General features: G+C 36.7%; 1 protein-coding gene across 1 annotated transcript; it reads right to left on the bottom strand.

Annotated features, from left to right (window-relative positions):
* Window positions 1-164: 164 nt before the first annotated feature.
* LOC114268317 (phosphoserine aminotransferase, putative (DUF760)) lies at window positions 165-25,029 on the bottom strand. The gene is made up of 2 exons (XM_028209483.2): window positions 24,354-25,029; window positions 165-1,207 (listed from the first exon to the last, which is right to left on the bottom strand). The coding sequence occupies exons 1-2, from the start codon at window positions 24,734-24,736 to the stop codon at window positions 406-408; spliced, it is 1,185 nt and encodes a 394-aa protein (XP_028065284.2). The 5' UTR covers window positions 24,737-25,029; the 3' UTR covers window positions 165-405.
* Window positions 25,030-25,353: the final 324 nt, after the last annotated feature.

Raw genomic sequence — 25,353 nt, 5'->3', positions numbered from 1 at the left:
CCAATACTTAAATTTGAAAGTTGTTCACAAAGTTTTCGAGCTTATTGTCTATTTCTCTGGCAATGATTCTCTTGGGAAATATGGAACAATAACATTCTTACTAGTAATAATCATACTAAAATTCCATTTATCCAAATTCATAATGCCAGACAGAGAACACACCAAAAACAAAAGGCACTGGTAATATTCAGATTGATGGTTTTACTACCTATGAGCAAGAAAGTAGTAAAAAAGCTAACAAAAGCAGGATCTGGCAAAAGCCATATTTTACATTATTTACAAAACCATTGTATACTTTACATCATAAAATTCGCCGGAGTGCGAGTGCTGCAAGATTTGAAAACAGAGAACTCATATATACACATTTAAGACTCGTATCTTTCATAAACTTCACTTTTTCCCTAATCAATTCTCCTTGAGCTTATATACAGCGTCCACATATTCTTCCGTGTCCCAAAGGAAAGAACCAAATGCAACAGCCTCCAAAACTATTCTCTTGAGGCTCGACAGTGAAGTCAAAATCACCTCATTGGTCTCGATCAAACCCGTCTTCTCATCCCCAAAAAGTGCGCAGCTATGCTTCTCAACTAGATTCACAACCTCCTTTGTTTTTGGCTTTGCACGCATCTGCAATGTCTCGGGGTCAAATCCCATTATGTACCGCCTCAGTTTCTCACGTTTCTTTCCTCGGCTACATGAATCTTGACCCACCGATATGGACTGTGTGTTGCTAATGCGCCCAAAGGCAATATTCTTTATCCCACACGACCACAATTCTGACTGTGGAAGGGGGTTTCGACATGTTATTCCAAGATCGCAGTTGGCCTCAGCAACACTTAGTTCAAGGTGGTGCCTCAAGGAGATGGACTTCAGAAAATACCCATACAAGATGGAAGCAGCATAGACTCCGCAGAGCTGGAGTCGTGGAATCTGAGTTGTGGCCCAATTGTCGGTAACATTAGAGTCTGCCCTCCAGCCGATGACAGCGGTCAGATGTTCCCTTATCATTTCTAAGACCTCAAAGTTGTGAATAGACTCAAGCTCCCAGTCCTTGGAAGGCCATATCTCTAGTCTGCCATTATAAATGCACCTAGAGAGCCTTGGAACCAAATGGACTTTGATCTCACTAAATTTGTGTAACACTAACATATACATCACATCTTCAACTGCAATCTCACACTCGTGCTCTCTCAGTTCTGCAATCCTCCTGGATTCAGAAATATCTTTGAATAAGTAAGAAATATGAAAAATGCAGCTTCACTTCAGTAATGTATAGTTAGAACAGTCCAAATATTCCTGAAGTTCAGCGTCACTGGTCTACACTAATATAACCTTTATGGTCAAATTGCAATGTATGCAACACTTATGCAGGTAATTCCTTTATTAGCCTCCCCTACACTGTTGTGACAGTATTAATGATTGCTAACGTGCTTTGCACATGTCAGTAGCAACCCAATAGCCCAACTTTTCCAGAAGCCTCAAATACATTGAGTGATACATAGGATGACTTCAAAAGAAAACATGTATGGAGGCAAAACAACACAAAAACACACACAAATGCAGAGGACAATGCAAATTCCACCAACATTTACTATAAGGGCTATTGAAGGAAGACACTGAGCCCTTATCTTCGATGAAAATATCGCCTAAGAGTGCCTCTTATCAGATTCAGAGCTTTCTCTGTTTGGGATCAGCTAAAAGAGCCATACTTTTTCTGTACTTTCTTTTTAGTGAATTTTTTTTTTTTATAAATTTGTGTTAAAAAATTTTACTTTTCAAGTTCGTCCAGTGTGGAAGGATCTAAAAAAAACAAAGAACAAAGAAAAAATCCAAAAAAGTTCATTAAAGACAAAAAAAAAATTAAAAAAAAAAAAAAAAGTCGACCTTTAAGCTTTTATTTTTATTTTTGTCTTTAGTGAACTTTTCTCAAAATATATACATATATATATATATATATATTTCCTTTTCAAGTCTGTCTAGTGGAGTTGAACTAAAAGTGCAAAGCTTTTGATATTTTTTAAAAGAAACTCACTAAAGAGAAAGAAAAATATCATATTAACAATACCACTGAAGTAGGAACACATATATCTCTTATGCAAGATGGTTAGCCATGTGCCTTTACTACAAAGGTTATCAAACACGAGAATTTTACTTTCAACTTCAAGCAGTGACAGTACAGCAGACTTAGACCAGGACAACATTCCAGAACCAGTACCAGCCCAGAAGGATGTCCAACTTGATGACTGGGTACTTCAGAACAAGAAAGATGGGTAATAAAGGTTCTCACTCATGATCATAGACTCATATCGTTATGTAACAAAAGATGGGTAACACATGAAAAAACTGTCAATTATGACTGGCCAAGAAAAGCACTGAAGTACCAGTAAACTCTGAACCCTCCAAGTTTTTCAAGTCTCATACACATTGGACAAATGTGATACCAAAGCCCTGTAGCGTGGGAAGAAAAGCATCCCCTTTCATCCATGCCATTCTTAACGAGTTCAATCCTTCTCCACACTTTCCATTCAAGTTACAAAAAGATTCAAACCTATCTATATCTATTTGAATGAAATTAGATGCCATGTCAAACAATATTAGCTGAAAAAAATGCAATGTCAAACAACATGTAGTTTGATCTGATGTATATAATTGGGTGTGTGTTCTCAGCCTTCATTTTATCAATCCTTTCTTTTTGGTGATAAAATACTTCCCAAAAAAGCAACCACTATTATGGCTGATAAAACCACTTCCAAAATGCAAAATCCATAGCTCAAGGAGAATTTAATTTCTAAAGGCGGGGATGATGCTCATGTAAGTTTTCCGAATAAGAACTGTATATTCAATTGTGTAATTTACAAAGAGTTCATCAGTTTATATAGTCCTAAATCTATGACTGAAAAAGGAAATACAAACTAATTCATATTTACAAACTAATGCCATATATACAATATATTCTCACACCCCCGCTCAAACTAAAGGTGTTTTAGCAGAAAACACTGAGAGTTTGCTAAAAAGAAACTGAAACCAAGCAGTACTGTGAGTTTTGGTGAAAAAGTTCGCAAGTTGCAAAGCCGAGGAGACGAAAGGAAGTGAGATAGAGCTAGACTGCAGATGCTGTTGGACAAAGTGACAATCAATCTCAATGTGTTTCGTTCGTTCATGGAAGACAGTATTGTGAGCAATTTGAATAGCACTGCGATTGTCACAATAGAGAGAGGTCGGAGAAGACTGAGGTACACCCAAATTAGAAAGAAGACAACGAAGCCAAACAAGCTCAACAGTAGCATGAACCATAGCACGTACTCAGCTTCGGTAGTAGAATGAGTAACAACAGTTTGTTTTTTACTTTTCCAAGAGATCAAGGAATCGACAAGAAACATACAGAAACCAGAGGTGGACATGCGATCATTAATATCAACAGTCCAATTGGAATCAGCAAAGGCCACCAAGTCTAAAAAGGAAGTAGAGGACAACAGTAAGCCCTGAAAGATAGTACCCCGGAGATAGCAAAGAATGTGAACCAAAGCAACCCAATGGGTAGAGCGAGGAGCAAAAACGAACTGATTAACCACATGAACAGTATAAGCAAGATCAGGGCTAGTGACAGTCAAATAAACTAAACAACCCACAAGCTCGCGATAGAAAGTGGGATTATCCAGAGGGACACCATCAATACAGTTGAACTTCACATTAAGCTCAATAGGGGTATCAAAAACCTTAGTATCAGTAAGACCGACACGGTGAATAACCTCATTAGCATACTTGGCCTGAGACAGAAAATAGCCCTTTAGAGAAGAGGCAACCTCAATATCAAGAAAATACTGCAATGGACCCAGATCCTTCATTTCGAAGGTGTGGAAGAGATGGTACTTGACCTCAGAGATAGCAGAAGAGTCAGAGCCAGTGATGGTCATATCATCCACATAGAGCAAGAGAGCAACAAAACCAGCCGAGATATGTCTCATAAACAAAGGAGAGTCGGAAGCAGAAGGATGAAACCCAAGCTCGGTAGCAGCAGTCTGAAAGTGATCATACCAACCACGAGGAGATTGCATCAAACCATACAGAGCACGCCGAAGATGACAAACCTGTCCAGAGGAGTGAAGAAGGCCAGGAAGAGGACGCATATAGACCTCCTTAGTGAGATGACCGTTAAGAAAAGCATTCTTAGCGTCCATCTGATAGAAAGGCCAATGTCGAACAGCAGCAATAGAAATCAAGGTACGGATAGTAGTCATCTTGGCAATAGGGGCAAATACCTCCTCATAATCAATACAATACTCCTGCGAGAAACCCTTAACAACCAAGCGAGTTTTGTATCGCTCGAGAGAATCATCAGAATGAGTTTTGACTTTATAGACCCATTTGCAACCAACCAGATTCTTGCCAGCAGGCAAAGGAACCAACTCCCAAGTGTTAGTCTTCTGCAAGGCAAACAACTCATCCTCCATAGCTTGAACCCAATTAAGATCCTGACAGGCCCCTATGTAAGACTAAGATTCTGAAAAATAATGAATAACAAAAAAAAAATATGATAGGAGGCAGAAAAACATGTATTAGACCAACCCAACCTGTTTGGAGGACGACGCTCACGAGTAGAATATCGGTGTGCAGCAAGATCAGAGTCATCAGAAGCAGGAGGATCAACAACAGGGGTAGAGACAACTGGTAGAGGAGGAGCCTTGCGACAAGAATAAACTAACAGAGGAGGAGGAGAAGCCGAAGGAAGAGAAGCAACCAGAGGTGAAGCAGGAGGAGAAGATGGAACAAGCTCAGGAGGAACAGTGGAGATGTACTCATCAGATGGAACCTCAGAAGGAAATAGATCGATATGAACCAAATCCTCTTTGGAAACTGGGACGGTGAGAGGATGAAGCTAAAAGTAAGGTAGACGTTCGAGAAAGGCAACATGGTGGGAGACATAAAGGCAACGGAAAACAAGGTCATAACAGCGATAACCTTTCTGAGTGAGACTATAACCCAAAAAGACACATAGGACAGACCGGGCATTAAGTTTGATCCTATCTTTATGGGGTAAAAGGACAAAATAAATAGACTCAAATACACGAAGGAGGGAGTAATTAAGAAGTTAGGAAAACAGAGCCTCATAAGGAGACTGACCAGAAAGAAGGGGGATAGGCATACGGTTGAGAAGAAAAGTAGCAGTAAGAACTGCTTCACCCCAAAACGGAGCCGGAACGGAGGCAAAGAGAAGGAGAGGCCTAGCTGTCTCAAGAAGATGACAGTGTTTACGCTCAGCTCAACCATTTTGGATAGGTGTATCAGTACAAGAAGTTTAGTGAATGGTACCCAATTTGGCCAAATATTCACAGAATTTAGTTTTAAAATATTCCCCACCCAAGTCAGATCGCAACAATTAAATAGTAGACCCAAACTATGTAGTGACCATATATTGAAAAGTACGGTATATCTGGTAGAAGTCAGACTTATAAGTCATAAGATAAACCTAAGTGTAACGGGTGCAGTCATTAACAAAAAATACATAATATGCAAAACCTCCTTTGGTGAGAATAGGAGAAGGGCCCCAAACATCAGTATGAACTAAAGAAAATAGTGTATCAGATATAGAAGTACTTTTATGAAAAGGTAAGGCTATCATTTTGGCAAGTTTACACCCCCGACATTCAGTAAGTTCACGAGGAGAAACTTTACCCAATATACCCAACTGAGCTAAAGACCGTAAGCGATCAGCAGACAAATGCCCTAATCTAGAATGCAACAAGTAGAAAGGACTAGACAGAGAATCTAACTGAAAAGAGGAAAAGGCAGTCTGAGAGGTTGCCATAGGCAGATGCAAGCTCTCCACCACATAGAGGTCTCCAACTCTACGGCTGGTTCCAATCTGCTGCTTAGACATCCGATCCTGCACAGAACAGACAGAAAAAGAAAAGATAATATCAAAACCAGAAGCATCAAGCTGACTGAAAGATAATAAGCTGACAGATAACTAAGGAATATAAAAGACAGATGGAATAGAGACAACAGACATAGTAGATGGTACGACAGACCCAACAGATATAACAGACATACCAGACCCATTAGCAGCATTGACAGTAATAGGAAAGGAAGGAGGAGTATAATTTTGAAGAAGGGGAGATGGGGAGTCATATGATGAGAGACACCAAAGTCAAAAATCTAGACAGACGAAGAAATACTTGAAGAAGACCTAAACAAACCTGAATGAAGAGAAGAAACAATGGAGGCAGACGGGAATGGTTGGAAGGTAGACAGCATATGCTGAAGCTGATTAATCTGAATACTCAAGGAAGCCAAGTCAGGATAAAGAGTTGGGACAAATTGAGTATAAGGGGTGCAAAACTGGATCTAAGACTGCTGAGAAGATGAGGCAGGCAGACGTCCCTTCTTGGGACAGTAATACTTCCAATGGCCCCTTTGATGGCGGAAGGCACACTCATTAAACGCAAGAGACATCATAATAACCATATGGTCAAATTTTAACAAATTTGAGGGGTCAAACTTTAATAAATCAAATAGAATGATATCAGATGGTCAGTGACAGTGAGAGAGAGAGAGAGCACCAGACCAGCCAAACAAGTTAACAAAAAGTCATGAAGCACTAATGCAAGGAACCAGATGGGTCACGAACAGGGAGAAAGGTCACAACGAACCAGAGACCAAAATTGATGGCAAGCAAAAGCAGAGATCAAAATTGACTTCAACTTTCGGATTCTAAGTCGAAGTTGTGAAGCAAATCAGATGCGAGTTGACGAGTCATGACTTTGATCGAACCAGAATGAGTCGATCGAACTAGGACAGGGATGAAACAGGCGGTTACGGTTTCGAACCAGACAGGTGAAGCAGACGATGCGACGATGGGTCACGATGATGTAGCTGATAGGTCGCAATGCAAGAATAGACGGGTCACGACACTCAAGAGACCAAGTCACAAGAGACAACGTTGCGATTCTGGCGAGAAAACTTGATGCCGATGGTCACCCACAGGCCTCGAATCAAACACGTTTCGAGATCAAAAGAGTTGTAAAGAACCTAATGAGGCAAAGGAACCTTCAAATCGAAGGAAGAACTTCAAACCAATCAGAGGTGAGAACTAGGGTTTCAGACACGGCTCTAATACCATGTAAGTTTTCCGAATAAGAACTGTATATTTAATTGTGTAATTGACAAAGAGTTCATCAGTTCATATAGCCCTAAATCTATGACTGAAAAAGGAAATACAAACTAATTCCTATTTACAAACTAATGCCATATATATAATATATTCTCACAGCTCACCCTAAGAAGCACAGACATTTCTAAGAAGGTAACGTGTTATATCCGTCACCAACACGACATGACAATCGTTGGAAGCTCGCCTTAACTGCCCATTTTAAACAACAATTATGCAGATGAGATTTTAGGACTTTTTATGTTTTTTTATATTTTTTTATATTTTTATTTTTGGAATTAATAATTGATTAGGAATGTTTTGGTTTAGTACAAAATAGCCTAGAATTCTTACGTTTCCTAATTCGAGTTGTTTCAGTTTTCCTACTTTATTTTTTGTCTTGTTCTACAGGAATTAGGTCTACCTTAGTATAAATAAGGTTGTAGCCCTTGCGGCTATGCAGTGTTTTTATTATATTAATAAATATGTGAGAAAGGTTTCTTTTTCTTTTCCAATTTATTTGGTTTTCTGCAGCATCAACAAAGACTTTGATGCCTTTACTCTTAGTTTTCATGGTGAATCAACCAATTTAGAGAAGAGTTTTGTTTCCAGCATTCGTAAACCGGAAACAAAATCAACATACTCAAAATCATTGTTCCCATTTGTCTTTCAACATGCTTCCCCTGCATCAAATAGTTGATTCAATTCCTTGGGGAGAATGCTTTAATTTTTCTACTTTTTATGAAATTACCTCTGGCAATTGACTACAGTTAAGATCATTTATGGTTCCACCTTCATTTAATTCTCACACACCAAGGAAAATGCCCAAAGAGAACCTCCATGTGATACAAAATCAATGAAGCAAATACGTGATAGTGGGCATTCAGAATGGAGCTTTAAGTAGGTTTCATGTTTTTTTAGTGTCCTTAAAATCAACTTCAAACATCAATGGCAACACCAAATTTTACAACTCCGGGTATATAAAATTAACTCAATCACCTACAAGCTCAATTTGTGGCATACTTATACATTCATACTGCATTCCTGCCTGCATGAAGAAACAGTAACACACCATATCGTATCATGAAGGCATGAACTGATGTCCTTGCAACCACAGATGATGGTATCAATTTTGAACCACAATAATGGCAAAGCATAAAGATATAAACATGGGTTTCTAGAGAATAGAATCACCATGTAGAACAGATTACGAAACTATAGCCTAAGGTTGCCTACAATAAGAACTGTGGTGGGCTTTGGTCATGATAAGCTTTGAGGGTTAAGTTCGTACAAGGTAGAAGAAGGCGTCTAGGGTTTCTAAAATGGAAAATATGAGTTCTGGTATGATTTTCAGAAGTTATAGGTTGCAGGATTTCTGGAATCAATGTCATTAGAAGACTGGACATCACCTCATTGCTAAGTTATAAAAGTCAAATTGATGGCCAATAGGTGGGGAAGTGATTAGTTTGTTTGTACAGAAAGCACCACATAAAGTCACAAACTTCACACAAATTCTTAAAACCTTCACTCTCATCAATATAAACAATACATTTGTAATTATAGGCTGATGGCTCTCCTAGCTTTACCACTAGGACTAGTCTGTGACTTTAGAAAACTAAAAAAAATGACTAATTGGAATATTCTAGGTCTAGGTAGAGGTAGCAAACTGAACCTGAACCCATGACCAAGCCCAATTTCACTCATTTAAACCCACCCAAATCCATAAACGGGTTTGAACACGGGTTTAAATGGGTTGCATCTTGCAAACCTAATTAAAATTGGGTTTAAATGAGTTCGACATGGGTGCCTGTTTAAATGGACATCGCCTTCTCCACCACCACCTACACCATCCCACCCCACCACCACCTCCAATGTCCAACTCTTATACCAGAAGGAACAGATATTTCTCAGAAAAATGCTGAATTCTGTCACATACTTTTTCCAATAAAATTGTCTTCTTTGTTTTCATATTAATCATTTCAAAAAAGAAGAAACTCCTGATAAAAATGAAAACGAACATGCCTTGAATTTTTGATTGTCCAAGTTTTCATCATTTGGTACACATTCTAAGACCCCCAACCCATATATGATATATGTAAACAAAAATATGTACTTGTATAATATATGGCTATGTATTAAATAAAAAATAAACATAATCTCTATATTTTGTTTTCTTCTACAATTCCTCCATTTTCTCAACAAGAGGAAACTCCTATACATATAACTGGATGCTCTATTTGATACCGAGAAAATAGAGAGATAATTTCTAGGATTGTTAAGAAAATAAAAACTAAAGAAAGGCCAATATTCTTAACATCATATGTTTGGTAGCCAAGAAAATAATTCAACAAACCCATAAAATTGAAACAAACTGTAAAAATTTATGTATTATTGATTGTTATCTGATATAGTCTGTCTATTACAAATGGTTCCTTATATAGATGTAGGTGTAGTGGGTTAGGTTTAGTGGAGTAGGTGAGGTGGTAGTGGTGTAGTGGGTTAGGTTTAGTGGAGTAGGTGAGGTGGTAGTGGTGGTAGGTTTATTGATAAATTTTAACAGCCCCCCGCAAACTCAAGGAGGATAGAAACTAACCAACTTGAGTTTGGAGAGAGGAACAAAACAAGAAAATACATAAAAATAAAAGAGGATAGGTGACACTGTATGGTCGTGTCAGACCATTGGTGAAGACACTGGATGGTGGCGTCATAACGTTGTAGAGGACACGGTATGGGGGTGTCATAACGTTGTAGAGGACACTGTATGGGGGTGTCATAACGTTGTAGAGGACACTGTATGGTGGTGTCAGACCGATGTAGAAGACAATTTATGGGGTCATGTCGGACCGTTGTAGCTGACAATGTTGTGACAGTTGTTGTGACAGTTTACAGAGTCTTGCTGGACCCTTGTAGAAACTAACCGGAATCAATGTCGGGACAGTTTACAGAGTCTTGTCGGACCCTTAAAAAGTCGCACCCTCAAAAGGTGTGCCCAATCTTTCAAAAGGCGTGCCATCAAAAAGCGTGCCCAATCCATAAAAAGGCGTGCCATCAAAAAGGCGAGCCCAAGTCATAAAAAGATGTGCCGGACATGATGGCGAGGCACGTGAGTGCCTTGGCTGGCGCGCCCGTTTGTCGTCTGGCGTCAAGTGGCGCGCGATACGCGTGGCTGCCTCGCTATTTAACCAAGGTTGATGCTGAGGCTGAGGCAGACAAAAAACTTCTGAAAAATCCTCTGAAAAAAACTCTTCCTTTGCTGAGAGAGAAACTCTGTAATACTCTGTAACCAACCCGTCTCTGAAACACTCAGCAACATGGCCTCTTCTTCCCGTCCAGCTACCCAGAACATGGCCTCCTCTTCCCGTGGTCTGCTCACGCTCTTTCCAGAACTGAACGAGCCCACAAGAGAAATAACTGGTGCGGTGGCCAGTGAACCTCAACCAAACACCTCTGGTTTTGCTCCGTTGAACTTTCCGATGCGGTCGGTGGAGCAAAAAATGGCGGTGCAAACTGATATTGAGGCTAATCAGTATACTCTGAAGTCATGTGTGGAAACCATGACTGCGGTCACAAACTTGTCGCACCGGCTGCAGAGCAGGACAAATGAGGTGCAACAGTTAAACTCCCAGCTGGCTCTGCTCCAACGCATGTATAAGGATGCGCGAGCAGAGATAAGTGTGCTAAAGGCAGAAAACAAGGAGCTGAAGCGGAAGGCCACCGTGATGTTCCGATTTGGAAGTCCGCCATATGCTGCAGTGGAGGAGTATGGGGGAGTGAACGTGCTCGGCAGCGTGGAACACACGGAGGCAGCACCGTCAAGGGCCGCCCAGGACGGGGGCAAGAAGAAAAGACCGGCGGAAGAGGCGAAGAAGTGAGGTCGATGTGTGACCGCTGCAGAAAAGAAAACAAATCTGTTGTTGTTGTTGTTGTTTTTTTTTTTTTTTTTTTTTTTTTTTTTGTGTGTGTTGTTATAGAAATGTGATCGGGGTTAATTCCCTGTCATGAATAAAACGATGTGTGGTTTGTTTTTGTGTATGATTTTTTTTTTTTTTTTTTTTTTTTTAAAATTATCACCCGATAAAATATTTTGTAAAGAATACTACTTAGAACACAAACCCCACGTAACAAAAATCAGATGTTTCGAAATAAAAAAATCTTCAGACAACTATCATAAGTGCAGAAAAGAAAAAAAAAACAAAAATTTCAATAGTTCTTAATCATCTAGAGGAATACCAAAACACACTGAACGTAGCTCCTAATCAAACAAAGAGAATCCCATGTTAAAATTGACGTATGATTTTTTTTTTTTTTTTTTTTTTTTTTTTTTTTTTTTTTTTGTGTTGTAGAATATTGAAGTATTGATGAAAAAGAAAGATAGAAAAAATAAAAATAAAATAAAATAAAGTTTTGTGAAAAATCAATATAGATATATATATTGATGAATCAGTGGATATAGGGTGAGTGAAGGATAATAGTGTGGGAAATATATTATAATAATAAAAGATAGTGGGGTTGATTAAAGTGGACAACGGGACCAGAGAGAGAGATAGTGGGTTGATTAAAAAAAAGATTGTGGGGAAAGAATAAAAAAGAAAAGTATAGGTTGGAGAGTGGGTCACATGGGAGAGAGAAAAACAACATAATTGGGTGATCAGCTGGAAGCATGTGGATGATTCTGACAGGAAGAATGTTAGTATCGAGTATGTTGAGTCTGTGAAAGAATCAAATAGTGGACGAGTGTCTTTGGATGGTGGGAGCTCTAGCAGTGGCAGCAGCAGTTCAGATGACGAGTCTCATGTTATTGAGAAGAACGTGGTGGTGATAGAGTCAGGGGAATCAAAAGCAGATGATCCTAATTTGGCTGCCGAATCTGCTGCTTTTGCTGATTCAGTAAAGCCAGCTGATTTGCCTGAAGTAATTCAAGCTACTGATGGTGTTCCGGCAATGGATGCTTGTAATTTGGTTGTGGGAGAGCCAAAAGAAGAGGCATATGATCCTCTCTTGTAGACTCAGATAATGTATCTAAAACGGTGGTTCCAGTTGTGATGGATATGGGATCACAAACAAAGGAGGATAAAGTGGCTTCTAAAGCAGATGAGAATTCTTGAGTTTCTTCCGGCACTGGATTTGCAACACAAGAAGATCAAGATCAAGAAGAATAATGTGTGGCAGTGGAGTGAAGATATGTGTAGAGGTCCGGCGGGCGGCCAAGGCGAGGTTGCCGCCCGCCGGTGAAGCAGAATGACTAGGTTGTTAACCTAGCTCTGATACCATGTAAAAATTTATGTATTATTGATTGTTATCTGATATAGTCTGTCTATTACAAATGGTTCCTTATATAGATGTAGGTGTAGTGGGTTAGGTTTAGTGGAGTAGGTGAGGTGGTAGTGGTGTAGTGAGTTAGGTTTAGTGGAGTAGGTGAGGTGGTAGTGGTGGTAGGTTTATTGATAAATTTTAACACAAACTACATATGCTTATGTCTATGTATATATGTGTACCTGTGTTCTTCACCACTACCATCACCACCAATTAAACCCATAGAGAGTAACTCACACATTTAGTATATGGATTGGTCAGGTTGATTTGTCCAATCCGTATCCAATTCAACCCAACCCACTTAAACAAGTTTATTAAATGGACAGGTTTGGCTTGGATTGGATTGTTTTAATACATAACCTGTTTTGATCCACCCAAACCCACCCATTTTTCACCTCTAAGTCTAGGTCTATTGATGACCATATATCTCAACTTAGCACAACAAGCCTTTCTCCTAATTCATGGAGTCAGCAATGATAACCATGCATGAGAATTGAGACCCAAAAATATAACTTTACCTACAAATGACACATGGGGAGACCCCTACAACCCATGTCTAGCAATTTACAGAATTACTAAAATACCCTTGACACATAAAACTTAATAAAAGACATGTCTCTCTCTAAAAAAAAAGAAAACTTAAGAATAATTTAGAAACAAGCCTCAAATTGACCCTAAAATATTAGTAGGGGAGGAAAAAAAAAAACCCTCAAAGTTTAACTCTTGCAACAAAATAAACCCCTAGTTTTTAATTTTGTCAATTTAAACTCTAATCTTCTTATTTGATTTCAATTTAAACCATTCACTTATTTCTGTTAATTAAAACCAACAAAAAATTTGTATTTTAACCACTAAACTCAATATAGGCGTAAATAAAATGTCTAGAATATCTCTTTTGTTAAGTTTAATGACTAAAATACCATTTTTTTCCCGTTGATTTTACTTGACAAAAAAAGGCAGATGGCTTATAGATTGAAAACAAATCAAAAGAGATAAAATTAAACTTCATGCTATATTTTGTCATAAGAGCTAAATCCTAGGGGTTTTTTTTTTTTTTTTTTGTAATTTCTCCATTGTTATTATTATTATATTTGAAAAAATCTTAGACATGCAACGTATATAATTTCATATATGTCATTTTTTGTTCTTTCCATGATCTACATCATTTTCCCTACATTTAAGAAAACATGTCATCAATTTTTGAAGCAATGAAGTATGATGATTTTCGAACTTTGGTCCTCCATTGATGAAGCATGAATTCTTCAAGCCAATGGGGATTTGAATTGATCATTGGAAAGCAACAATGAGATAATCATATAATCCAACTTTTCCGTCATACCATAGAACTTATCTATAATAATTAAATCAATGGTTAGGGTGTCATGCATGTGATAAACATCCTTCAATTGGTTAGCAGAACAAACTTCAGTAGGATCCTTATCAATTAGTTTGATTTTGTCAACCCTTGTATAGAGGCAATCATGTTCTTTACCACTTTTATCAATTATAGCGGACACTTTGACTTTTGTTCCTTTCATATGCTCTTTCAGGTCTACATTAAAAACTTCAATGGGAGAAAAAGTAGGCAGTGGTTACTGCCACTAATGTTGGACTGAAAAAGGTGGATCTTCATGTGTTTGCTCTTCATAGCCGTTTCCTTGACTTTGATTAAGGACAACATCAATGGCAACTTTTAGGTATAGAAGTTTAGTCTCCAAAATTGTAAAAATTATTTTCTACTATGTTTTCTTGAAACTTGTGATTTAGGCTTAAAATTCTTTTGAAAATGCATTGAATTTTGATGAATGCTGCACATTAGTAACCTTGGTAATAGGCCAAAAGAGAAATTTAGGTTGAAAAAAGTTGCAATTTTTGCTCTTAGGTTACCTAAAATACCAAACCAATGTAGGACAATTTAAGAAACTAAGACCTTAGGTTACCTACAATAGGAATTGTTGTGGTTTTAGTTAGGGAAAAATTTAAGGATTAAGGTTCTATAAGGTAGAAGAAGACTTCTAGGGTTTGTAGATGTAAAAGGTAAGTATTGGCCTGTTTTTCAAAAGTTCATTTCCACAATCTGTTTTCTGCAAAACATAAAAAACTAAATTGGAAAAACAATGGAAAAATTTTGAAAACACTCAATCATTTTCATATGGTTTTCTTTTTTGTGCAAAAATAGTTTTTCAAAATTAAAAACATCTTTTTTGGTAAATATTCAAAATAGTTTTAAGTATTTTTCAGAAGACATTCTGAAAATGAAACCAAACAAGATTGGAAGTCGAGGACAACAACAGTTTAGGGTTTTAACTGTTAAATTGATGGCCAATAGATAGGTAAGATCATGGGTAATTTGATACATGATTAAATAGGGTTTTGCGGTTGGAAAGATACTTTTTGGAGTTCATGAATAGTAACTAGAGAATAGTGTGATATTGTGTAATAATAATAAGAAGAAGAAGGTAATTTGATACATGATTAAATAGGGTTTTGCAGTTGGAAAGATACTTTTTGGAGTTCATGAATAGTAACTAGAGAATAGTGTTCTTCTTCTTCCTCTTCCTCTTTTTCTTCTTGTCGAAGAATTTAGGAATCTCATCTAGAACTCCCTAGCAATTACAGCCAAGGTTAGATTATATAGAGCATCACACAAAGTTGTAAAAACTTCACACAAACTCAAAATCTTCACTCTAATTATTAATAAGATAACATATATGTTCATAAACTACAAACTCTCTTCATTTTACTAGGACTCTGACTCAAACTATAGAAAATAATTATTTCTTAATAAATAGAATATTCTTGGCCTAATGGTAATGAACCCAAAAACATAACTTGACCCACAAGATAATAACCCACAGGTGACATCTACAGTCCAAGTTCAATAATTTGAAATTTTTTTCCAAAACACCCTTGGCATCTAAAAACTAATAAAAAATTATAAAATTTGTCTAGCAAAGTTCTAGCTTATGAAGTATACACAATGATACTTAAACTCACAATAAATATAATTATACAAAGTATGCAATATGTAAAATTTTAGCTTTTCATTTTTTTGGGAAAATTTCACTTTACCCTTAGTTGCACAAAGCATGAGCGTTGGAGTGAGGGGATATATAAGTTCATAGGGTTGGGAGCATGTACATATTTTATATATTAAATATAAAAATATTCTAATAATTATTTTTTCTATTTGGTTTATGCGTTAAAATATAAATACATATTAGAGATTTATGTCATCTACAAATTGTCTTTGTTTAGTATAAATAAATATTATGTACATAGAAAGTACTAGAATACCTTTGAGTTGTTCTTCGTTTGTTTATTTGAGATTTGTATGTTTGTGAGATTCTATCTCAGTTGGGAGCTAAGAAGCACAGGCACTTCTAAAAGGGTGGCATATCTGTGTCGTGCCTCGTTAGACACTTCTTGACACATTTCCAACACTGTCAAAACATGTCTTATTTTTTAAAAAGTTTTTTAGCCCCGGACACTCTTTACACACTTGGGGAACACACGTAACCATCGATTAAACACACATATAAAGCTTTTATAAGTATGAACAAAATAAATTAGAATATAATAATAATAATAATAATAAATCAACGTAAATTTATAAAAATAAGTGCTATATTGCATTTTTTTTATTATCTTTGAATAATATATTCATATATGTGACATGTAAAAAATATATAACATTAAGTGTAGAAAAATTTAATGTATAAAGAGAAATAGAGAATTGTATAGATATTGATTGTATTATTGATTGTTGTATTTTGTGTTTACAATGAGTCCTATATATAGAAGATTTAAAGGAGGTAGGTATGTAGTAGGTGGAGTAGTAGGTGGAGAGGAGGTGATAGTGGTGTAGTGGGTTAGGTTTAGTGGAGCTAACCGGAATTAATGTCGGGACAGTTTATAGGGTCATGTCGGACCGATGTAGAAGACACTGTATGAGTGTGTATATAGGCTGCCCAAAAGATATACATGTAGATATATATATCGAGCCCGCAAAAGTCGCGCCCTCAAAAGGCGCGCCCACTTTATCAAAAGATGTGCCCGACAGAAATCATCGAGCGGCGAGCCATCAAAAGGCGCGCCAGACACGCGGCGATGCACGTGACCGACAGAACGCGTGTCGGCCTCTTCGTCAGGGTCTTTATAAACCAAAGCGGAGGCTGAGGCTTGGAAGCATAACAAACCAGTTGAAACCTCTGCATTCTCAGAGAGCTTGTCTCGAAGAGCTGCAAATCTTGAAACACTCTGTAACCAACCTTGTCTGACAGTACCAATCGGTAATTGCTGCTTCTCTGAAACACTTAGCAACCCAAAAACATGGCCTCTTCTTCCCGTCCAGCTACCCAGAACATGGCCTCTTCTTCCCGTGGTCTGCTTACTCTCTTTCCCGACCTCAACGAGTCCACAAGAGAGATAACCGGTGCGGTTGCCCTTGAACCTCAACCAAACGCCCCTGAGTTTGCTCCGTTGACCTTTCCTATGCGGTCTGTGGAGCAAAGAATGGCAGCGCAATCAGATATTGAGGCGAATCAGTATACTTTGAAGTCATGTGTGGAAACCATGACTGCGGTCACAAACTTGTCGCACCGGCTGCAGAGTAGGACAAATGAGGTGCAGCAGTTAAACGCCCAACTGGCTCTGCTCCAACGCATGTATAATGATGCGCGAGCAGAGATAAGTGTGCTAAAGGCGGAAAATAAGGAACTGAAGCGGAAGGCCACCGTTATGTTCCGATTTGGAGGTCCGCCATATGCTGCAGTGGAGGAGCAGGGAGTAGTGATCGTGCCCAGTGGAGTGGGTGCGGGAAACACAGAGGCAGCACCGGCAAGGGCCGCCCAGGACGGAGGCAAGAAAAAGCGACCCGCAGCAGAGTAGAGAAGCAAAATTCCGCCTGTGGATGTGGTTGTTTTGTGTGTGTTTGTGTGTGTTTTTTTTTTTTTTTGGTGTAAAATGCTGATCGGGGTTGATCCCCGGCATAAAGAAATGACAAGTTCGTAAAATGTTTTTTTTTTTTTTTTTTTTTTTTTTTTTTTTTTTTGGGAGTGTTGCGTTGAAAAAATAAAAATAAAATGAAAGAAAACAAGGGAGAAAGAAAATAGATAAAAAAAATATGTATAGATGGATTATATGAAAAATATCAGGGTGATTGTTTCAAAAATAAAGTGGGGGTATGTAAAAAGGAGGAAAAGTGATTTGGAAAAAATAAATAAAAAATAAGTGATTTTAAAATCAAATGGAGGAGAGTTTGAGTAATAGAATATAATAAAAAGAGATATATATATATATATAAAGTAAAGAAGGTGGGGAACAACATGATAAGGGTGTATTTTAAAATGATAAATAAAAGAAAGTTGAAGACAACATGATACCGGTGTGTGTGGATGTGATAATGAGAGTGAAACAAACTTGGTGAGTGTGATTAAATAAATAAAAGAAGAATGGGTGTGCTTTCCTTAGTGCTCCTCTCTCTGCCTTCAAAGTCGAGATTGGTCTCTCCAAACGAAGGCTCAACATTCAAATCATTGTAGTCCTCTGAAAAGGTTCTAACCATGTGCCACAAAATTGGCCCCACCATTATTTGCCTGATAGATAGATGGCTGGAAGCCCTTGACAACACTAGCACCACATATGGACAAATGCATACACACACAATCACAGCGCTGGCACCACCGATGAGTATGGTGGATAGCCTCCTGTGGGCCATCTCTAACACCTCATCATCTCTATAACCAGATACTGATATTAAACAGAATGTTAATATAAATATCAGCAGCCCATAATCGTATCTTGCTTTCATTCTTGGAAAAAATCTTATGAATGTCACTACTGCAGCTAGTATGAAGACGAAAAAGCCCAAGTAGTATGGGCTCACATATTTCTCCAGAAAAACTAGCAATTCGATGAGCTCCAACGCCAAGAGTACTAGCAAGCAGTGTTGCAAAACCCCTATTTACACCCCTTCCAAGTGTTGCACCCACAGAGAAGTCAAAGACAACAACAATAGTAAGAACAGCCCACATTGCAGAGACACCAAAACCATTATAGAGAGGGTCACAGTAGTAGAACTAAAAGGTTGAGAAGGTGGTTGATCTTTGTATGTAGAGAAGTCGCCTCTGGTGGCGGCGAACTGGAAGCTATATGTATTGATAGAGATGACAGCGGAATAGGTTGAGGTCCGGCGGACGGCTAAGGTGAGGTTGCCGCCCGCCGGGGAAGCGAAAATATTAGGTTCTAAACCTGCTCTGATACCATGTAGAAAAATTTAATGTATAAAGAGAAATAGAGAATTGTATAGATATTGATATTTCGTGGGTGTCCCTCACGTGACGTGTCATGCATTTTTATCAAAATTGGTGTGTTGGTGTGTCCGTATCCGTGTCGTATCTGTGTCATATAGTTTGTCCGTGTCCATGTCCGTGCTTCTTAGGTTGAGAGTGAGTTTCTTACAATTTTTTTTTATTTATAAATAGTGAGTTTCTTACAATTTTCTTACGTAGGAGCATAAAATCGAGTTTTTGAGTAAGAAACGTTGCCCAAGAATGAGTTTCTTGCTACTAAGACTCTACCCCGTGAACTATTAATTTGAACAATTACACCCCTTAAACTATTGACATTAGTTCACTTTACCCTAACTATCAATAGAGTTAACATGTTTTGCAAAAAATACACTTTCCAACACACGAAAATATTTGTGCACGTTGTTTGTCTAATTTAGTTGCATTCAAAGATATCAGTTCGCTAATATCAATTGCATTTTGTGTTTTATTGAATATTTTCAAAATAATTGGGTCGTGTTTTGTTCTATGATATATGGATATCTGTCTCCTTACTATAGGCTTAAGTGAATCGATTCACACCCTCAATTAATCACTTATGTGCCGATGGGTGCCAATTTAGGATGAAGTAAACTTGTGTCAACAATTTAAGGCGCTAATTGTTTAAATTGATAGTTTATGGGGTGAAGTGATACAAGTATGATAGTTTGATGGGGAAAATGAATTTATTTTCCCTTTCCTCTTCTTTCCAAGCTTTTCTATCAATTCATTCTACACTAACATCCACTCAAGAGGGGTTGCATAAGCTTTATCAAAAGTCCTCTACATTTCAACTTAAAATCATTTGTCCATGAGGGAGTGAAGTGAACTACCAGAAAGTTACATTTTTATTCTGATAATTTTACTTTACCAAAGTCAAGAAAAGATATGTATAGTTATCACCACTATCAAAAAACACTAATTTTATCGTTGGAAAGTTATGTCCATCATTAATTAAGTTTGGTAATCCTACAAAAAAAAAAATTATCCCTTAATCAATGACTTTTATCTATCAGAGTTTTCTCAAATGGATGTGTTCTATGTTACATGGACCCTTCTATTGCCCCAAAGTACCCAGGCCATGCCCACCAAATATGACAAGAATAAGGGTATGGAATATGTGTCTAACACCTATATCCAATTTAGACATTTGGATTCTCCAAACTTTTCACAATGTTTGAAAAACAATAAATTCACATTTGCTAAAAAATAAACATTTATAACCTAAAATAGTTTTTAAAAAAATTCACATTTTTTTCTAAATCTTATTCAATTTCAAGTACATTTCACATTTTTTCTAAATCTTTTATCAGTTTTTTTATATCTTGAATTTGATTAGCTTTTCAAAACATATTGTTAACAAACATCAAGTCATGACTTCAGTCTGTATGCTTTTCATAAATATATTCTAGTAATTATTTTTTCTACTTATTTATGTGTTAAAATATGAATACATATCAGAGATTTATGTCATCTACAAATTTTCTTTGTTTAATATAAATAAATATTATGTAAATAGAAAGTCCTAGAATACATTGAGTTGTTATTCTTTTGTTTATTTGAGATTTGTATGTTTGTGAGGTTCCATCTCAATTGGGAGCCAGTTTCTTAAAAGTTTCTTATGCAGGAGCATAGAATCGAGTTTTTGAGTAAGAAACATTTCTCAAGAATGAGTTTCTTCCTAGACTTTACTCGGTGAACTATCAATTTAAACAATTAGCCCCCTTAAACTATTGACATTAGTTCACTTTATCACAAACTGTCAACAAAGTCAATATATTTTACAAAAAATACACCTGCCAGCACACAAAATATTTGTGCACGTTATTTGTCTAATTTAGTTGTATTCAGAGATATTAGTTTGCTAATATTAATTGCATTTTGTGTTTTATTGAATATTTTCAAAAAAATTGGGTTTTCCATGATACATGGATATTTGTCTACTATAGGCTCAAGTGAAGAGATTCACACCCTAAATTAATTACTTCTGTGCCGATGGGCATCAATTTAGGATGAAGTAAACTAGTGTCAACAGTTTAAGAGGCTAACTGTTTAAATTGATAGTTTGTGGGGTGAAGTGATACAAATATGATAGTTTGATGGGGAAAATGAATTTACTTTCCCTTTCCTCTTCTTTCCATGCTTTTGTATCAATTCATTCTACACTAACATCCACTTAAGACGGGTTGCATAAGCTTTATGAGAAGTCCTCTACATTTCAACTTGAAATCATTTGTCCATAAGGGAATGAAGTGAACTGCCAGGAGATTTCATTTTTATTCTGACTATTTTATTTTACCAAAGTCAAGAAAAGATTATGTATATAGTTATCACCACTAATGGGTCAAAAAGCACTAATTTTATCGTTGGAAAGTTATATCCATCATTAATTAAGTTTTGTAATCCTACATAATAAAAAAAAAAAGAAGTTATCCCTTAATCAAAGAATTTTATCTATCAGAGTTTTCTCAATGGGAGTGTTTGGTGTAGCTTATTGTAAGTTAAAAACTGGTAATCAAAAAATAAAACCTAAAAGCAACTTTTTTCCAGCTTCCAAATAATCATGTTTTTTGAGGTTATTTAGTCCTCGTTTGGAAACAGGCTATTTTAGTAACTTTTTGACTTTTTGGCTAAAATATAAGATAAAAAAAACTAATATGTTTGGAATGACCTTTTGGTTTTTTACGAAAAGATGTGCAAAAAGTAGAGAGAAAAGAGAATCTTTGTCTTTTTGGTATAAATTATAGATTTTTTGATTTTTTTAGTAACTTTTTGATTTTTAGGCTAAACAAGCACATGCCAAACGAGGCCTTAAACTATTTATGCCTAATAAGCAAGGTTTTAAAAAGCGGCCGCAACCGTTACATAACGCTGTTACGTAACGGTTGTGGTTGTTACCGCCACCCGTTACGGCCGCTTTTACGGTGTGATTCAGATTCACAGGTGTATCGGCTGTAGTGGCTGCTATAGCGGTCGTAACGATGCCGTAACGGCCTGTTACGCACCATTACGTAACGGTTTCGAATTGCTTGTTTCGAAAAAAAAAAAGTTGAAAATAGGGAAGAGAGATAGAGAGAGAAGAGGGAAGATGGAGGAACAAAAGATAGAGAGAGAGAAGAGGGAAGATGAAGAACATGTTATTGATTCGTTGAAGCTGTAAGGCTTATACTATTATATTCAGCTGCTATCACTCAACCATTTTATTTGTGTGTGTCTATCTATATATTGTTTAATAATAATAATAATAATAATGATAATAATAATAACAATAAGTGTGGTCATTATCCATTTGGTTTGATTAATATATATATATATATATATTTAAGCTTTTATTTATTCTCTTACTTTTGTCATTGTTTATCTTATATATAATAGTTAGTGATTAATTTTTTATATAATATAAAGTCATTAATTATTAAAATAAAATGTAAAAAACTCAGTTTGTAATGATTTAAAAATATAAAATATATTGGATCAAACTAAAAAATTTATAAAAATTAATCAATATTTATTTTAAAACCCAATAAATATGATCATGGAAAAAAAATGTGCGTATCGGTAAGTTTTTTTCAAATTATGCTAAAAATGAAAAAATTCACGGTTCCGGTTATCGCAACCGTTACGCTACGGCCTTTACACCCCGCAACCGCAACCGCTCCACCGCCACCGTTACAGCGACTGCAACCGCTTTTCAGAACCTTACTAATAAGTTATAAGCACAAGCTGTACCAAATAGTCTGGCACAAACTACTAGATTAAAATAAGCTATAATCAGCTTATGGAAGCTGCAACAAACAACCCCAATGGATGTGTTCAATGTTACATGACTCTTCTATGCCCCCAAAGTACCCATGCCATCCCACCAGATATGACAAGAATGAGGGTGTGGAATATGTGTCTGACACCCGTATCTAATTTAGACATTTGGATTCTTCAACTTTTTACAACATTTGAAGAATAAGAAACTCACATTTGCTAAAAAATAAACATTTATAACCGAACATAGATAAAAATTTCACAACCTTTTCTAAATCTTATTTAATTTCAAATATATTTCTACATAATTTACAATATTTTAATCTATGAATCCCATCTAAAAATAAATAAAAAAAATCTATGAATATTATATAATATGTAATATATGTGTCCATAATGAGTGTCTGTAACCGTATCCTATTTTTGATACATATCCTAATATCCTAAGATTTAAATTTATGAAGGTATGACGCTTAGATACATACCCGAACCCGATACTCGTACTTGAATCCATGACATAGTCCGTGTTTGGTAGGGAGATTAGGGCCTTGTTTGGTTTGTGTTTCTCAAAAAATTTTGGAAAAAATTCTCTACAAATAAGTTTTCAAAAGTAGCCAAACCAAACAAATTTTCCCAAATTTTTTTTCCAAAACTTGTTTGGTTTACAAGTTTTCCAAGCAAATCTCTCTCTCATACACATCAAATCAATCACTTTTTTCAAAACTCTCTCAAAATAATTTTTCAAAACATCTTTTGAAAAAAAACCAAACCAAACAAATTTTCGTACTTTTTATCTCAAAACATGTTTCTCAAATACAAACCAAACAAGCCCTAGATTTTTTGGCACTATTTGGGATTAGTAATACCATGGGAATCAATACCGAGTAAAGTCAACTTCAAATTAAGCATTAAGAACAAGGGACGAAAGTTGTCCCAAATCAACCCTACTTCCTAGATCGGTCCCACTTTGCTTCTTTGAGACTGTTGTCAAAGGAGACAGCACTCGTCCATTCAATTTGAATTGGTATTTTCTCCATCACAAGTATTGACTAAAGACATCTAAAAAGCCTACATTCTGCTTGCAGCCAATACAACCACAGTCTAACTTGCACGAGATTCTACAACCGAAGCTACTGTAAGTCCTGAGGGACATCATCCTCCGATAATAGTTAGCAGCTTGTCCAAACCATACTCTTCTTCAAGCATTTCGACAATCCGTTGGAACTTACAAGGTGAGGGTATCCTCACACGTTCGGATTTTTGTAAGTCGATAATAAGATCAGCTACTTGATTTTCCAATGGGGTGAGCGTGAGCCTTCGCAAACCATAGGATTAAGTTCTGGATTAGTAATACCACTCATTTTTGCCAACCAAACATGGTATTAGGAGACAACAACAATAAAGCACATTGGACCCATGTGGGCCCTAAAGTTTTAGCAATCCCACTCCCAACTCCAATCCCCTTATCAAACATGGCTTGTGAGTCCAATCCCCCTTAATTCCCCTATCAAACATATGGGTGTTTCCCTAATTCAATGTTAGGTTTGTTCAAGAATCACCCCATGTTAATTTGCCAGAGACCAAAACAATTAATTAGCCACAGGTATGCAAGCGATAATTTGAAAAATTGACATTAACACAAACAAAAATACATAGAATCCAACATCTATATATGAAAAATGCTAAAGAGAGTGAAAAGTAACAGCTAAAATTTATTTAAATTTCAGTAAAAAAAAAAAAAAGGTTTTAAATTCAACAAAAGTATCTCTCCATTTTATTTTTTGACTTTTTCTAGTGAAAGCACAAACCTGTGAAGAGCGGCTTCATCAGAAGCCAAGCTTAAATTCATGCGAGCAACAGCTTCATCCCGATCAGCGGCTAACTGCTCCAACTGCTTACCAACAGCAACATGAAAGTAATCAAGGTCATTCTGTAATACACGGCTCAGAAACTTCCCAGCAAACGACTTTGGCTCGAGCGGCGTGTTCAAGCTGCTGAATTCACAGTCAGCACTGGCCACCGCAATCAACGCTCTCCGCTTAAATCGCCGATCGCCGAAGAAGTGGAGTTTGTTGTTTGTGGATACGAGTCTGCGAAGCCCTTGGGACGATGACTTCAAAGTGTTCTTCTTCACCGCGGAGGGTAAAGATTCCAGGACGAAAGGTATGTTGTAGGAGAGGCAATAGTCCATCAACAGAGTGTGTAAAACCTAGAGGAAACTGAATATGAATATGAATATGTTATGTTATGTTATGTTATAGCCATTCATGAGGATATACATATATATGTATAAGTTATATGGAATTGAGAGTGAGAGAGAGAGAGAGAGAGAGAGAGAGAGAGAGAGAGAAGATAAGGATTTGGGGCCACTAATGGAGTTGTTCTGGGTGTCCCTATCAAGTTTGAGAGAAACGGTGGGCTAGGCCAATCAAGACAGTGACATCCGTTATGAAATTTTTAGGATATTGAAAACAAAATACCAAGAGAAACCTAACAATGGTCAAGAAACCTAATAATGGTTCATAATTGTGGTACATTGGGCCATAGTAACGGCCCAAGTATATATAAAGCGGGGATTTTTATTGATAAATTTTATTTAGAAATGTTCTCACTCAATAAGTTTAGGAAGAAAATTTATAATTTACCTAGTCCCATATGTTTGTACTTTTATTTCATGAGGTGTTTTTTTTCTTAATTTTATATTTTTTTGAACAATTATACCGCTATATATTATGTTGATGCGTAATATACATAAAAAAAGAAATACACGTTTTTGTTTTGTTTGTTAGCGTTATTCACATTGATGAT

Source organism: Camellia sinensis, chromosome 3 (genome assembly GCF_055761805.1).
Source record: "Camellia sinensis isolate YWXY chromosome 3, ASM5576180v1, whole genome shotgun sequence".
NCBI classification, from domain to species: domain Eukaryota; kingdom Viridiplantae; phylum Streptophyta; class Magnoliopsida; order Ericales; family Theaceae; genus Camellia; species Camellia sinensis.
The sequence above is the reverse complement of the archived record's forward strand: the minus strand, read 5'-3'. Positions and strand labels throughout refer to the sequence as shown.

What these genes read in the sequence shown, in the direction of transcription:
- LOC114268317 (XM_028209483.2), bottom strand. Translation starts at nt 24,736, where the DNA reads ATGGACTATTGCCTCTCCTACAACATACCTTTCGTCCTGGAATCTTTA. An exon ending in GATGAAGCCGCTCTTCACAG is followed by an intron (nt 1,208 to 24,353) that starts GTTTGTGCTTTC and finishes TTCTGAATCCAG; the next exon opens with GAGGATTGCAGAACTGAGAG.